The sequence below is a fragment of the Dromaius novaehollandiae genome, unplaced genomic scaffold (assembly GCF_036370855.1).
Source record: "Dromaius novaehollandiae isolate bDroNov1 unplaced genomic scaffold, bDroNov1.hap1 HAP1_SCAFFOLD_41, whole genome shotgun sequence".
NCBI classification, from domain to species: Eukaryota; Metazoa; Chordata; class Aves; order Casuariiformes; family Dromaiidae; genus Dromaius; species Dromaius novaehollandiae.
This window is the reverse complement of record NW_026991492.1, coordinates 2,347,992-2,363,930: the sequence shown is the minus strand read 5'-3', so window position 1 is coordinate 2,363,930 and position 15,939 is coordinate 2,347,992. Positions and strand designations below refer to the sequence as shown.

At 53.2% G+C, this 15,939-nt stretch overlaps 1 protein-coding gene across 1 annotated transcript; it reads right to left on the bottom strand.

Annotated features, from left to right (window-relative positions):
* Window positions 1–286: 286 nt before the first annotated feature.
* On the bottom strand, window positions 287–1,222 carry LOC135326965 (olfactory receptor 14A16-like). Its single transcript, XM_064504606.1, has one exon. The coding sequence runs from the start codon at window positions 1,220–1,222 to the stop codon at window positions 287–289; it is 936 nt and encodes a 311-aa protein (XP_064360676.1).
* Window positions 1,223–15,939: the final 14,717 nt, after the last annotated feature.

The window sequence follows — 15,939 nt, the reverse complement described above, 5'->3', positions numbered from 1 at the left end:
CTGAAAGAGACACTGCAAAGGGAAACTCGCATCATTGCACTGCGGGCATCTCAGGCAACTCAACAGGGCAGGCTCTGAGGTTCCCCCACCTCTGCTGATGAAGAGGGAAACCTGGCTTCCTGTTTCAACATGGTCTCTGGGTCAGGTTCAAATGAGAGATTCCTGAATAGAAATAATAAGAACCTGATATTTTTATTAAGAAAAAAAAGAAAAATAAGAAAGAAATAAATGCAAAACACAGAGCCTTGATGTCAGATACCCTGAGGAGTGGCTAAGCAATGGATAGTTATTGGTGCTGACATTGGACCCATTGACTGATTTTCCTCAGGGCATCTTTGAGCTCCTTGTTCCTCATGCTGTAGATGAGGGGGTTCACTGCTGGAGGCACCACCGCATACAGAACAGCCACCACCAGATCCACAGCTGGGGAGGAGATGGAGGGGGGCTTCAGGTGGGCAAACAGTGCAGTGCTGAGAAACAGGGAGACCACGGTCAGGTGCGGGAGGCACATGGAAAAGGCTTTGTGGCGGCCCTGCTCAGAGGGGATCCTCAGCACAGCAGTGAAGATCTGCACGTAGGACACCACAATGAAAATGAAACACCCAAACACTAAACAGGCACTAACCACAAGAAGCCGAATTTCCCTGAGGTAGGAGTCTGAGCAGGAGAGCTTGAGGATCTGGGGGACTTCACAGAAGAACTGGTCCACTGTGTTGCCTTGGCAGAGTGGTATTGAAAATGTATTAGCAGTGTGCAGGACAGCATAGAGGAAACCACTGGCCCAGGCAGCTGCTGCCATTTGGACACAAGCTCTGCTGTCCATGAGGGTCCCGTAGTGCAGGGGTCTGCAGATGGCAACATAGCGGTCATAGGCCATGACTGTGAGGAGAGAATACTCTGCTGACATAAAGAAGACAAGGAAAAAGACTTGGGCAGCACATCCTGAGTAGGAAATGGCCCTGGTGTCCCACAGGGAATTGGCCATGGAATTGGGGACAGTGGTGGAGATGGAGCCAAGGTCGAGGAGGGAGAGGTTGAGGAGGAAGAAGTACATGGGGGTGTGGAGGCGGTGGTCGCAGGCTACGGCTGTGATGATGAGGCCATTGCCCAGGAGGGCAGCCAGGTAGATGCCCAGGAAGAGCGAGAAGTGCAAGGGCCGCAGCTCCTGTGTGCTGGCGAATGCCCGGAGGAGGAATTCGTTGAGCGAGCTGCTGTTGGACATTTCCTCCCTGCAGGAATGGGGGACTGTCCAAGAAAGAAGAGACACTGAAATGTTAGAACAGACTTTTCTGAGCAAAGTTTCTCATAAAACCCTCCCAAACACACACTCATTACCTCTCCCCATCTCAGTAGCACCGTCATTCAGATCTCTCACTTGAGCTCTGGTTTGTGCTGGCTGGGTTTGCCATGAAGAGCAGCAGCGTCTGTCCATGGGCTCCAGAGGAGTCAGCCCTGACCTACAGCACTGCCTACAAGGGAACAGGGGCGACTAAGCTTTTAAACCTCTGACAGTTCCAGTCAGATTTACTCCACTCATAATGTTGAAGGCATTTTCAGCATCTTCATTTCCACTTCTACATAATGTGGATTCATTGGTAGTTTTAAGGTTTGTTTTGTTTTCTTTAGCTGACCCTGTAACACCAGAGGAGGGTTCTTGGAGGTAGAAATCCTCAGCATTGCTGCTGCACTCAGAGGGACCAGCTGTGACTCCAGAGAGGCAAAAAGATTCACTCTGGCTTTAGTGCAGAGGCGGGAGAGCTGGTCTGTCCATCTGCCTTGTTCCCAGATGCCCTGTGTTTCACCTTGGAGGTGGAGGACAATTGCACTCATGTTCCCATCAAAAAAGAACGACACTGCGGAGAGCAGAGAAATCCACTTCCAAAGTGCCCGTCAGCACTCTTTCTGAGGGTGTGTGAAAGAGGTCTCAGCCCTCCCCTTCTAGCCAGCAACACATCGGACTCCTTCCAGCTGCCCACATCCAGCCTCCCAGCAGCATTTCCATGGCCTCAGTGTCTAGGTGGCTTCTCCCTGGGGCACCTAGATAACACACAGCTGCAATGGGAGAGCTGGGCCCTTCTGGAGGGCAGCTGCAGCCCAGCCAGACACCCCAGGGAAATGCCACAATGTCCTAAGGATGGGGAGTCCTGACGAGAGAGCTGGCTCATTCCCAGCCCCCCACACTGCACTGCCCAGAGCCCCACAGGCTAGAGGGGCACTTGGGCACCTCACTGTCAAGGACACGTCTGCATGGCAGGACCTGCAGGGACAGTGTTGTCTGAACTGCATGAGAAACCCCCCTGCCCAGAGAGTCCAAGGGGAAGGACAAGGGCAGCATGGGCAGCTGGGGAACATGGAGCAACACCATGACATTTGTGCCCAGGGAGGCAGGGACAGAGAGGGACAGAGGGGCACTCAGCAGTGTCTCCTCTCCTGGATGTCCAGCTGCTGAGGAAACGACTCCTGCCCTGGACCCCACAGCCTTGAGAGCAGAGGGCTGTGCTGGCTGGCAGAGGAGAGGAGGTGCTGGAGTTGATGGTTCCCTCTCACACTCTGACCATGACTCTGCTGCCTGGAGCCGTCCCTGCGGGCAGCTGTTTCTCTGTCCCCACGTCTCTCCCCTGTCAGTGCTCACAGGCCCCATCCCACCCGCTGGGTGCTCAGCTCTGCCCTGCAGAAACCTCCCGGGGGCAGGACACTGCCCAGGGCACCTCCTTGGTTGCAAGTGCTCCGGAGCAGGGAAGACAAACCTTGCTGAGGCTGGAAAGGTGCTGCTGGCTCTGTCTGTAGGCTTCAGGGTGGATGAAGGCATTTGCTGAGTGCTTCCCACAACTGTTCCTCCCTCAGTGTCACCGTTTTGGAGCCTCCACCCCCTGCCTAAACCTGACAGACCCATTCCCATTTCCCCCCACCCAAAGGGAGTAAAACTGAAAGCACAGAGTCATGACAGCTCCTTCCATGTACCTCCTGCCTTGACTTTCTTTCTGAAAAGGCCCCTCCAGAAATGTTCTCAGGGTGAGCTGGAGCTGTGAGCAGCCCTGACCCACGCAGCACCCTCTCAGCAGGAGAAAAAACCTGCCCTGATGGGGTGTCTCTTCCCACCCAGAGCTTCTCCTCACAGCACCATGGGGAGGTCCTGGCACAGGCTGAGCGCTGACCCTGGCAGGCAGCAGAGTCACTGCCCTGCACACAGCACCCTGGGTCACAGGGATGCTGCTCTGAATTACAGCCCTGGTGCACACCCCGGCTTCACACCCCTGCAGCGTCCCTGGGAGAAGGCAGCAGCGTGCCCTGTCCCTGTGACGGTGTGGCTGGGAATCCCTGCTCTGAAGCATCTCCTGCTCCACACAAGAGGGACTGAGATTCCCAACCTGACAGACCCTGTCAGCCATGGGATGTGGTAGCTTCAGAGGACCTCTCAGGGTATCTCACCTGCACTGCCCTGCAGCCAGAGACTTCCTATATTAGGAGCTGTGAAGATTTCTCCTCCAGTGAGCTCTCAGCTGTCCTCCCACTCCTGACTGTCCTTAACTTCTTTCTGTCTCACTCATCTTGCTCATCTTCCTTGTCTCGTCTTGGCACCTGCAGGCAGTGCCCGCAGCCCTGCTGCTCTTTGCAGAGGAGCTGCTCCTGCACGGAGCTGTCTCTGGGCAGTGCTGCCAGGTTGCCATGAGCTCCTTCCATCCCAGGAGCCTGGCCCCACTTGGGAATAGCTGCCCAGCTGAAGGCGTGACTTTATCTGTTCTTTGTACTCTCTCCTCCTGGGAAATGTGCACTCAGGTAGACTGAAATAACCACTGATGGTCTCTCCCTAAACACTGAAGAGGCACTGATTCCAGCATTGCAATTTGTCTCTTCAAATGGATGATTATCTATGAGAGGTGGAAACATCGCACTCTGGAAGCCCCTACTCCCATCTCTTATCTAGGCAGGACAGGTAGAAAAGGAGCAATAAGGGAGGTCATTTACCCATGGTTCAGGAGTTGATTCAGATGAGTCAGTCTGGGCATCTTCTGCCAGCTTATGAGCCCCTGGGCTGGAGTGGGATTCAGCAAACTCCTGTGAACTCCACAAACACAGAGGAGGTGGGATTCCTCTTGCCCAAGCTGCAGTGAGCACAACAGAGGTGTCTGCATGGGAGCCCCTTGTCTAAGCTCCCACTGGAATCACTGGAGATGGAGGGTGGGAGTCAGTTGCTCACACACAAACACCTGGTGACAACTGAAGAGACAGAGGTGGTGCAAGACATGTGCCAGTGTCTGCTTGCTCTGATGGAGCAACAGTGAGACCCACATCCTTCTAGAGCAGCAGCTGGAGGACAGGTGGGGAATTTCCTTGACAATCTGAAAGGAACCTGGATGCCTACTACGACTAGAGCTCTACTCACTAGGAAGCTGAGGCTCATGCATCTCTCTATGCTGCAGACCACTGATGCAATTCAGTGCAGACACTTGATTTAATGACATAGGCAGGGCCATGTCAGATGTCCCATACCACTGCGTGTTTCTAGCAGATGCCTCATGAGACCTAGAGGAAAACCATGCCCTTTTGGAGTGGCCACTGGGCAAAAACCTCAGGCCCTCTCAGTTTTCCTACTTGTGCCCAAAATACTGAATCCAACAACCGCATTTAGGCAAAGCCCGTCTCATCTACATCCAAACGTTCTGCAGAAATGGGAGGCACATCACACCAAGGTCTCCATGCTAGTCTCTGCACTCTCAGACCCTTCTAGCTCTCCTCCCTCTGAACCTCTTCTCACCTCCTGATGATATGAAATGGGACTGTACTAATGATGATCACAGGCTCCCCAGGCCCAGAGACTTTTTGGTTGCACCTTGTCCTTCCTGGAGATTGGTTCACCTCTGTCACAGGCCCCAAGGTGCTGCAGAGTCAGCTCAGGCAGCAAGCCCCTCTCCTGCCATTCCTGCACAGCCCAGCTCTATATCTCTCTGGCCTTGGATACTACAGGATTTGCTCTCTTAGTGGGAACCTCATTTCACCATTACATTTGCTACTGATGCCAGCATGCCTCATGAAGTAACAGGTTTCCCCATGACTAATCTTGCAGCCATGAGAAACTTGGGGATTTGGCAACAAAAACCTCATAAAGTCATGCATCTGGATGGGCTGGGTCTTGATGGGCAGAAGAGTGACCCTGAGGAGAAGGGCCTGGACATCACAAGGGATGCTATATGAACCTGTGGTGCGTGCTCACCACAAATGTGGCCAGCTGCATATGAGGCTGCATTAGAAAACGAGTGGCCACCCAGACAAGGTGAATTATTATCCCCCTCGTCTCAGCACTGGTGTGGCCACATCTAGAATAGTGTGTCCCAGTGTGGGCTGCCCTGTGCTGGAGGAATGGGGAGGAACTGGAGAGGGTTCAGAGGACATTTGCCAAGATGGCATCAGGGCCTAAAGGACAAGGCCTTTATGGAGAGGCTGAAGGACCTGGGCTTCTTTAGCCTGGTGAAGGGGAGGCTGAGGGCAGTAGAGTAGGAGCCTGTGACTGCTTGAAGGGTTGTTTCAGGGGTGATGGAGCTTTTCTTGGTAGTGGGAAACAGCAAGAGAAGGGGAAAGAGCCACAAAGTGCATCTTGAGAGGTTCAGCTGTGACATTAGGAAAAGGAAATGTCACTTGAAGGGTAGTGCTGTGGTGCCACAGGTCACCCAGAGGGAGCCTGTGATCAGCGCCTGGCTTCGTATTTCAAGGAAAAGCAAGTGAGGACAGAGAGACACCAGTAAAGGTAGGGAGATCCTGGGGTGAGAGCAAGGTAGGGAAGCAGGTTAGGTGTCTACAGGCTGTGGGGAAAGAGGCACAGGCATGGGACAGTGTAAGACAGCCTGTGGTGGAGACAACCAAGGGCACTGCCAAGGCTCAAAGCCTCCAAAGGTCTTTGCCCTCTTGGCTATGGCTGTTGTCTCTGTCACTGAGGCCTCTGACAAGATGCTGTTTCTTTAAAGCACTGTGGCCTCCTTGTCCACAGGGAGCCCAGGAGGTGCCATATCATTGTCCTGTGCGCATCGTTGCACACCCCCACCCTTACGCTGCCCCCAGGAAGCGCCCTGAGAGTGATGTCTGAAAGGAGTCCCTAGTTATCTAGCCACACTCCCGTTTCCTTCCCTGCACGGTAAATGAAGTGCTACTCCACTTGAGGTGGCAACAGGGATGAGGCTGATCTCACCCAATGCCAGGCCATTTTAGTGCACTTGTCTATGTCTAACGCAAGTGTCTGGACTTCCCTTTCTAGTCAAGGGAGAGAAATAGGTTGTCTCACTGAGAGATCTTGAGAGACTCCTCCTGGTGACCAGCTAATGCTCCAGAAAGGTTCCCATAGATCCTGGGTCACATTTCCCAGCTCCCCATGGGCACACAGCCACCCCAGGGCATCTCAGGCAGCAATAGCCTCTATATGTGGGCAAATGAATACAGGCCTGAACACCGACTTCCAGTCATAAGGTAAAACCTATTAAAAAAAAAAACTTTATGCAAGAACTGAAAAAAATCCTCATCTCCACAACTTTTATCAATTGGAATGGATATTTTATTTCTTTTTTTATTGTATATGTTTATTATATACACACATATATATATATATACACACTTACAGTTATTCATTCCCGATTATTTCCTACCAGCACTCTGCATGGAGAAACTTTGTTCTGAGGAACTACGCTATTCAAATAGATGTATTTCCTCTCTCTTCCTCTGCCTCTCTGTCCTTTCTTCTGCATCTGCAGAGGATGGGAAGAGGCAGGCAAAAGGACATGCCTGCAGTGTTGATTGTGAGGTCACTGCCACTGCAGCTGCCTGATTGGCCCTCAGCAGATGTGCTGGCCAGCAGGCAATATGATGAGCACAAGCTCAGGGACAGAGCAGGCTCCTTGCACAATGCTGCTCTTTTTGGAGGGAAGGAGCCTGCTTTCTTTGGGCAGAGCAGGCTGCTGCTTTCCACCCCCATCCCCTCATCAACCTCCAGGTAGCGATTGGGGGACGGTGATTTTTCTTTTTAGTAATACAAAAGTTATGGGTACACTGTAGAACATTGGAGAGTCCTGAAGGCCTCCTGAGCCCAAAGTAACCTTGGTTCCTTTCCTTCAGTTCCTTGGACAAGGAGCCCCTGTGAAGGGAAAAAGGCTGCAGAGGCTTTGACATGAGGCCCAAGCAAGGAGACAGCCCCAGACTGGAGGTCTGCTGAAATGCCAGCTGTCCTGGCATGCGCAGGCTCTGCTGCAGCAGCATTTCAGGCTCCGCGCTGGGTTCACAGTACACTGAGGACTGGGTGCTACGGGCAACCTGGGCCTGGGCACAGCTTCACCCCTCACAGAGACAGCAGCTGTGAGACTTCCTCAGTTCTAGCTATGGAGACTCTGAGGCACTCGGACAAAGGCACTCAGGAGATGCTGGCATGTAGTATAAGGGTCTTGGACTCATCTTACATGCCACCACAACCTTCTAGGAAAAGGAGGGGGCACAACAGCATTTGCCGAGCAGGCTGGCAGTAACAGCATTTGTGGGACACGGAATTAGCAGCACAGCAGAGGTACCAGGAGGTGAACCCACACCTCAAGTCACCCATGGAAGCCTGGCACATTTATGGAAGCCTTTGCATCCATACGTAGCCTCATCTCATTCACTTCCAGCTGCTTTCACAGAGGGCTCACAATGTTGGCAGAGATGTTGACAGGTATAGTGACACACCCTGGCAACCTGCCTCCATCCTCACGTGCTCTAGGCCTGCACTGGGAACCTACATGAGTGGAGCAACCTAGAGAGAAAGAAAGAATCCGAGTGTTACTGTCAGTTCTTCTGGCCTTGCAGAGTCGCAACAGTCGGGGCAAATGTCTCTCCTCTCTGCTGGGCTGTATTTGTGAGAGCACAGCCAGCAGGGCCACCAAGACGTTCTAGTCCTCTTTTCGGCACAGGGGAGACCATGTCTGTATACCGGCTCCCATTTGGGCTCTCCAGTTCTGGAAAGGCACTAACACACAGGAGGGAATCCAGCACAGGGACACCAAGATGGTCCAGCCCAGACCATCGGGCATAGAAGGAGAGGCTGGGAGAGCTGCGTTTGTTCAGCCTAGGCAAGAGAAGACCAAGGGGCATCTTCATGCTGTGCACAGCTACCTTATGGAGGGCACAGAGAAGATGGAACCAGATTTTCTTGCAGGTGCATGGTAACAGCATGAGATGCAACAGGGACAAATTGGACTATGGGAAATTCTTCTTAGAGTTTCTTCTGTGTCTTCTTAGATTTTTCTCAATGAGGGTGGCCAAACTGTGGCACAGGGATCCAGAGAGCTTCTCAGATCTCCATCCTCAGAGATAATCAAAATTTCACTGGAAAAGGCCCCAGGATACCTCCTCTCCTGGGACCTGCCTTGAGCAGGACATTGGATCCCCACCTCCAGATGTCTCCCCCATTGCAGGCTCAAGGAATCTGCTGTTCTGAGACTCTTGCCAAAGGGAGCAGAGGTTTTGGAACTGTTGCCTCCACCACTGATCAAGGACAGGTGTCTCTGAGCCACCCATTGCCCTGAGAGGCCTGACTTCTGGTGAGGTGGCATCTGCCCTGTCTGCAAGGGTCTGGGGAGGCACAATGTGGAGAAATGGCTCTGACTGCTTTGATTAACCACCCATCTCTCAGATGGATGGGAATGGATTAGGGTCTGAGGTGGGAAGATGCAATGAGGGTCCAGGTTCAACAGAAAGCCTTCAAGGAGTGAGAAGAGAACTTTCTCCAGCAGAGTCAGTACAATCCCAAAGACTCACAGAAGCATCAAGACCGTCAGAAACTGCAAGCCTGAACCTCAGCTGACAGAAACCACCAAACTGCGAGCATCCCTGGCTCGCACCAGGATGCTCCAAGGAGGGAACACGGTCACCAACAGTCCTCACCCAGGTCTCCCAGAAGGACTCCGTGATGGCAGGCTGGGCCCTGGGAGCACAGCACTGCTCTCTCCAGCCACCTCCTCCCATGCTCAGCAGCAAAACACTGGGGCCACCACCCTGCTCCACCACAGGGCACCCCGCAGTGTGACACACTGCTACCCCTACACCTCACAGAGGGTTGGCAGCCAACACGCGCCTCTGCATCAGTGATGCACAGGGCACAGCACCACACAGGGCAGCAGACAGGGCACCCCCAAGCACACCAAAACACAGAAAGCCCAACTCTCCATCCCCTCAATTCCCTTCTAGTCCTCCAAGGCCTTGCAACAGGCCCTGCCTCTGAACAGCCACTCCCAGCCCGGGGCCTGCTCACTTCCCACCTCCAGGAAGCAGAGCAGAAGGGCTCTCACAGGGGCTCATCAGGCAGCTCTTGCCTCTCGCTTGTGTCTCAAGTTCTCTGAAAGCCTCTCTCAGAGGTAGAGACTTGGAAATGCCATTTTCAGAACAGAAGAGACCCCTGGGAAGGGCCCCTCGCGAGGACACCAGCAGCCTGCTCACACTTTGCCCAGCAGCTCCCAAACGCAGCTCTGAGCAGCACCTGGTGGCTGCGATGGCAGCAGCAGCTCCGGGAAAGGCTGGACAAGGGGTCTGTGAACCAAGGCAGGGGCAAAGCTTCCTGCCCCCAAACCCCCCAGCCGCCCCGGCCCAGCTGCTCGGGGGCAGCCGGCACATCTGGCTCGCAGGGCAGCTGCCCCAGGGCCAGGGCGCTTTGTCCCGTGCTCCCGGCCCCACCAGCCCCTGCTGCAGCTCTGGGAGGAAAGCAGCCCCGGGGCAGCACCGCTGCCCCTGCCCCGGCGGGAGGGCACCCGCTGCCATCGGGACGCGCCCGCAGCCCCACCAGCCCCGCTCGCACCCACTCTCGCCCCCGCCTCGCTCCCGCTTTGATCCTGCCTTGTCTCCAGGGCTGGGTTTTTCCGCATGCTGCACTCCGATGGGCTGACACAGCCACCAGTCAAGCCCATCCCTGCCCTCCTCCTCACACCAGCCAATAGGAGGCAGCACTGGGGCGTTGTTGGGGGAACGTTGCAGCCTCCTGCCCTGCCAGCCAGCTCTGCCCCACCCCTTCCCCTTCCCCCTTTCCCCCCCCCCCCGCAGTCGGGCACCATCTTATTGGTGGCAGCATGGGGCATGGTGGGGCCTGGGGGCAGCCCGGCGCCATGTGCCTGGGCAGTGCGGGGCCCCGTGGCCCGGCCGCTGCCCCGCAGGGGCTGGGCTCTTCCACAGGGGCCCTGCAGGGCTCCTGGCTGCCCTGCACCCGGGGGCAGTGCTGGGTTGTGGCCAGGCAGGGGCTGCTCTCTGCGGGGCTGGGCTGGGCCCTGGCGCGTCGCTCCACAGGGCTGAGGAGCCCCGGGGCCACGGGGCAGCCAGGGCCAGAGCAGCTCTGGGGCTGCCGGTGCTGGGCAGCAGAGGTGTGGGGCTGGGAGGGGGCAGGGGAGATGGCCCTGCTGGGCTGCCCCCAGCACTGCCCCCCACGGCTCAGAGAAACAGGCTTGGGGTCAGCAGGGACTCGTGGGGTGGCCTTGGCACCCCCACCTGTTCCCAAGCTGCTCCCCCAAACAGGCTGTCTTTTGGGTGCAGAGATTGGACCCCAGTTTGCAGGAGGACAGGGTCTGTGGCCATCGGAGGACAACATCTCTGAGCCCAAAACATGCTCTGCCATGTTATAAGGGTGAAAGGATTCAGGGGCAAGGAACAGAGGTTCTCCCAAAGCAGTAGACCCCTTGGGGTTGCTACAAGGTGAAGGATCCATTTCCAGCAAGGGCCTTTCCAGCAGACTCTTGAGAACCCCACGGGAGCTGCAGGACACCGCAGCCTCCACGACGCAGGACCCCTTTCCTGCCAGAGCCAGATGCCAAAGGGGGACCCACTCTTGGGGAATCCTGGACTCGGATTGCCCCCCACCCTCCACAAGGGGATGGAGTCAGCCCCACAGGAGCCTTGGAACTCAGGGTAGTACCAGCCCCAGGACCCGGGAGTCCTGGCTGCCACACTGTCCCCTGAGCCAGATCGGACCCTCAGGCAGGGCTCTCATGACAGCCTCCAGTGCTGTGCAGCCGCTCCCAGAGCCCATGACCCACAGTAGTTTTTACAGTTAGCGGTCTCTGTGAGACACCTTGGGAAGGAGCTCCCAAGGTCCTTACCGTTGGCGGAGAGCTACAGGAGTCTTGCGAAGAAGAAACTGAGTACTGGGCTGATGGTCTTGGTCCAGCAGTCCTCCATCTCGCTTGCCCCCTTGCCCTCACCTCTTCTGTCCATCCAGGAAAAAGGATGTTCTTCCCATCTTGTCACCCAAAACTCCTCTCCAATCTGCTCCCCTGCCTTTCAGCAAGGGGCCCCAAGGTGGCCCGCTGCCTCCTGTCCCCATGCCTTGCCATGGAGCAGCTCTGCAGGGCAGCGGGGGGAGCGTGTGAGCAGCTCCTGGGCCTTGCAGGGAAGTGAGGGCACTGCTGCAGCACCAGGGAGACCTCCCTGTGATGCAGCACATCCCACTGTGACCTCAGTTCGTGTCACCTGAGGGCTCAGTAGGTCATTGCCATGGAGATGGCACAGCCAGGGAGAGAGCAGACAGATTTCCCCTCCCCTCACCTCCCTTCACCCCAGGTATTTTCCAAAATCTTGCTGATAAATTCTCCAGGAACATCTCCAGATGGTGCCAAAGGCTGTGATATATCTAAAAGGAGGCCCTGGAGAGGTCACTTTGCACCCCTGCACTGTCAGGTCTCTGCACTGGGCAGATGTGTGCAAGAAACTGGGGTGTGAGGGTTGGTTTGGCGTTTGGCATTTTTCAAAGACGAGATCCAAGTCATGTGGAATGAAACAGCACAAAGTGTGGCCACAGGCTGAGATGCTTTGGTGAGCTTCAAAACTGGTTTCTACTGTGGGTTGCTCTTTTTGTAGAAGCAGCATGTAGGACAATCTGGGACAGGACACAGCCTTCCTCCTTGAGGCACCAAAGCAGCCTCTTTGTTTTTAAAAGTCCTCAGCAAGGTTTCTTGGTCTGCAGTGCTTAAGGTAGAGATGATACACCATGAAAGAGCATATGTGCCCTTAACACACAGCATCCTGAGAGCTTTATCTGGGAGCCTGGTCCCTGCCGTGCTTCATAGCTGTGGTTACTGTAGTGCATGAACATGATGCTGCCAATTAATACGAAAGAAAAAATATATATGGAAATGGTAAAAATGTGTGAAGTTTTGGAAAAGAGGAATTTTTTATTAATTAACACATTGAGGTTTTTTTTCAGAAGATTTCAGCTGATGACTAGATTCTCCTTTTGGCGCTTGATTCATTTGCCCACATAGAGAGGCTGTTGCTGCCTGAGATGCCCTGGGATGGCTGTGTTCCCACGTGGTGCTGGAGATTTTGGAGGTGGCTCCTACGGGACCTTAGCTTGTCATTAGGAAAAGTATCTCAAAACAGCTCAGTTGAGAAAAACCTATTTCCCTCCATTGACTAGCAAGGGAAGTCCCGACAACTGGGTTAGACAGAGACATCTGCACTGATGAGGTCTGGCCTGGGCTGAGATCAGCCTCCTCCCTGTTGTCCTCTAAAATGAAGTAGCACTTCTCTGACTTCCTGCAGGGGATGTAAAGGGAATGTGGCTAGATGTTTTAGGGAGTCCTTTAATACATCACAGTAACACAGGTATGTTCAGATTTCTGCAAGTTTGGCCATCCAAAATTAGACGAAGCTGGTCACCCTGCTTTCCTCATCAGTTGAGGGAGCCCGACACCTCAGAGTGTGATGTGCTCTGTGCAAAGAGTGAGGAGTGGCATGGATGGCCATGGGCAGGGGTGGTTTTCTGAGCACCGGGCTCTGTGTAAGACACAAAAATATCTTGTTTAATGGTGCAGGCCTGATTATAGCAGAACTGTTTAGAAAATGACATTAAAAATGAAACAAGAAAGAAATTAGGACAAAGATTCAAAGTAAAGAAATGTGTTGACATACTTTTCAGTTTTTCTTTTTTTGTGTGTTCTTATTGTCTTTCTTGATTTGCTCTGTTTCAGTATACTAGTCTTCTGGGGTGATTATGCATTATCTTTTTGTCTGAAATTGAAAGTCATTTTCAGACCTGGGGCGGGATGCAGTCACAGGGTCATGGACAAGTGTTGACATTGCAGATGCCCTGGTCCCCTCTGCCCAGCCTCCCTCTGCAGCTCCAAGGGGCTCCGGCCTCCCACAGGTCCCCTGTGAGAGCTGCCAGGCTCAGGCAGGTCCCTCAGAGACACCGGGGCCTCTCCAGGTGCCACTGGGTGCTTGTGGTTGGACACCTGAGCTCTTCCTGGAAAAGTGAAGAACTGTTATCAACATTTAAAAAAAAAAAAAGAGAGAGACCGTTTTCATCATCTGAAATGACTGAATAATTTTAATAAAGTGTTAGTATTTTCCTATGATGACATAATGGAAATTTTGAGGAAGGGTATGAATCTCAAGAGAAGAAATGTTGATCTGCCCGTTGACTTGTGTTACCACTGCTCTGTCTGTTACGTTGTGCTTTTAACCTCACCAATATTTCACCTATTTCCATGTGCCCTGACTAAATTGATCATTTCTAAAGTCAACTTTGTGTCAGATGAGCTGGGCATATGCACTTTCCATAGTTTCCCAGTCTTCCTCCTCCCCTTGCTCTTTATCTTTCAGATACTTCTCAACTCTCCAGTTGCTGCTTTAGCTTCAGGGAGTCTAAAGCTTGCGTCATCTTTCAGCAGTGTAATTGTCTCTTCAACCAGCTCCTTCACTGTATGTCTGTGCAGCCTTTCCTATCTATTCATGAAGAACATTTCAAGGAAGGTTGTTCCTTGTAGACTGTGGACCTCATTGGAGGCAACTCGGACTTGACATACAGTTGAGGAGTGCGTTTTATTTCTTGTGACACTAAATCGCGTTCATTTTTCTTTGATCGCAGTTAAGACAAATCCTTCTGTGTCTGTTTGCAGCTAGTTCTCTAAGGAAAGCAGGTGGGAATTGGTGCACATGAGCTGTAACATTCAGCTACAGCCCTGAGTGGAAAAAGGTTAGATTTTACCAAGAGTGCTCGAAGTCCCCAGTGGCTGATGAGAGAAATGGCAGGGCTGGGGAGCTGGGGAGGAATCTTTTCCATGGATGTCTGCCCTCAAGGATGCTGCTTTTCCTACATGTCCAGACTTCATTAGGAGCCACTCTGGTTCAATATCAATTGGAGAATGTGGATATTCTACACCCTAACTTGTAAGCTGAAGAAAAGGGAAAACTTTAAAAGCAGAAATTCTTTCTTTTCTTTTTTTCTGATGCTCATTGAAATCTTCCTCTTGTACATAGACTCCTGAAACCTCTCCAATTAGCCACACAAGAATTGAAGAGCTGAAGAAAATTATGGAAAGAGGCATGGCTCCTTAGGGGTTTGTGCATTTTAATGAGCCCTGTGGGGTATTTGGTGCTGAGCCCATGAACCTCCAGTGCTGAGACTGAACAAACCTTTCAAGAAGTTGAAGTCAGAAGCAAATCCCCAAGTTTCTTGGAGCATTAATGAGTCCCACTGAGGGCCATTACCAAGAAAGCCTCCCCAGGGGCTGATTACAGCACAAACTTGAAGGCCCTGATTGTAGGTAGGCAAAGGCAATGTGCAGGTGGCTGTGATGCCAAGTCAACCTCCATGTGTGTGATCAAACAGAATGGCCAAGCCCCACAGCCAGCCCCTGGGTAGGGTGATGCTTTCCCCCACATATTGCTCAGGGCTCTTCCTTGGGTGGTGTGGGAGTGGAAGGGTGCAATGCCGAGTGCAGGACAGTGATATGGCACCTCCTGGGCTCCCTGGGGGTGAGTAGGCACTGAGACCTGGTGCAATAAGGAAAGGACATGTTCTCATAGGGCTCTGTGACAGAGTGAACAGCGATAGCCAAGAGGACAAAGACCTGCATTCTGTTGGAGGCTTTTGGCATTGCCCTCGGTCATCACCACAGACTGTCCTAAGTTGTCACAACCCTGCACCTGTTTCCCTGCAGCTTGTAGACACCCAGCCTGCTTCCCCACCTTGCTCTCGTTGCAGGATCTCCCCACCTTTACTGATGTCCCTTTTCGCTCACTTGCTTTTTGTTGAAACACAAAGCCAGGGGCTGGTCTGAATTCTGGTCTCTCAGAATCCCCCTGGGTGACCTGTTGCACCACAGCACAAGTGACATTTCTTTTTCCTGGAGTCCAGTCTGTACCTTTCAAGCTGCTCTTTGTGGCTGTTTCCCCTTCTCATGCTGTTTCCCACTTCCAGGAAGAGTGCCAGCATCTCTGAAACCACCCTTCAAGCTGTCACAGGCAACTCCTGTACTGGCCTCAGCTGTAACACTTCACCAGGCTAAGGAAGCCCAGGTCCTTCAGCCTCTCCAGGCACTTTAGGCCCCTAATCCCATACTGGCAGACTCCTCTGGACCCTCTCCAGTTGCTCCCCATTCCTCCAGCACTGGGCAGCCCACACTGGGACACACTATTCTGCATGTGGCCACACCAGGGTTGAGTCAAGATGGGAGTAATAACTCCCCTTATCTGGGTGGTCATGTCCATCCTAATACAGTCCCATATGCAGCTGGCCTGATTTGTGGTGAGCACGCACCACTGGCTCCTATGGCATCCTTTGTAATGTCCAGGTCCTTCTACTAGGGGTCACTCCTCTGCCAGTCAGATCTCAGCCCGTCCTGATGCACATGTTCTGCCGTGCAGTGCTGGACTGTCCAGGGTCTGCACTCTGCTACTCTCCTTCCTCACTCCCCTCAGGATCTGGAACTCTACTTTTTCATGGTCACCGTAGGCAAGGCTGCTACTGCCTAATCCATCCCTGATCAGTTCCTCCTTGTTTGAAACTTCCAGATACAAGAAAGCATCATGAGTATTGTCCCATCATACACCGGTGCTAAGAAGTTGTCCCTGATGCCCTCCAGAAACTGCCTGGCCTGCTTGCACTCTGCTGCTTGCCCTTCCAGTTAATGTCTGGGACATGAAAATCACCACCACCACCACCCT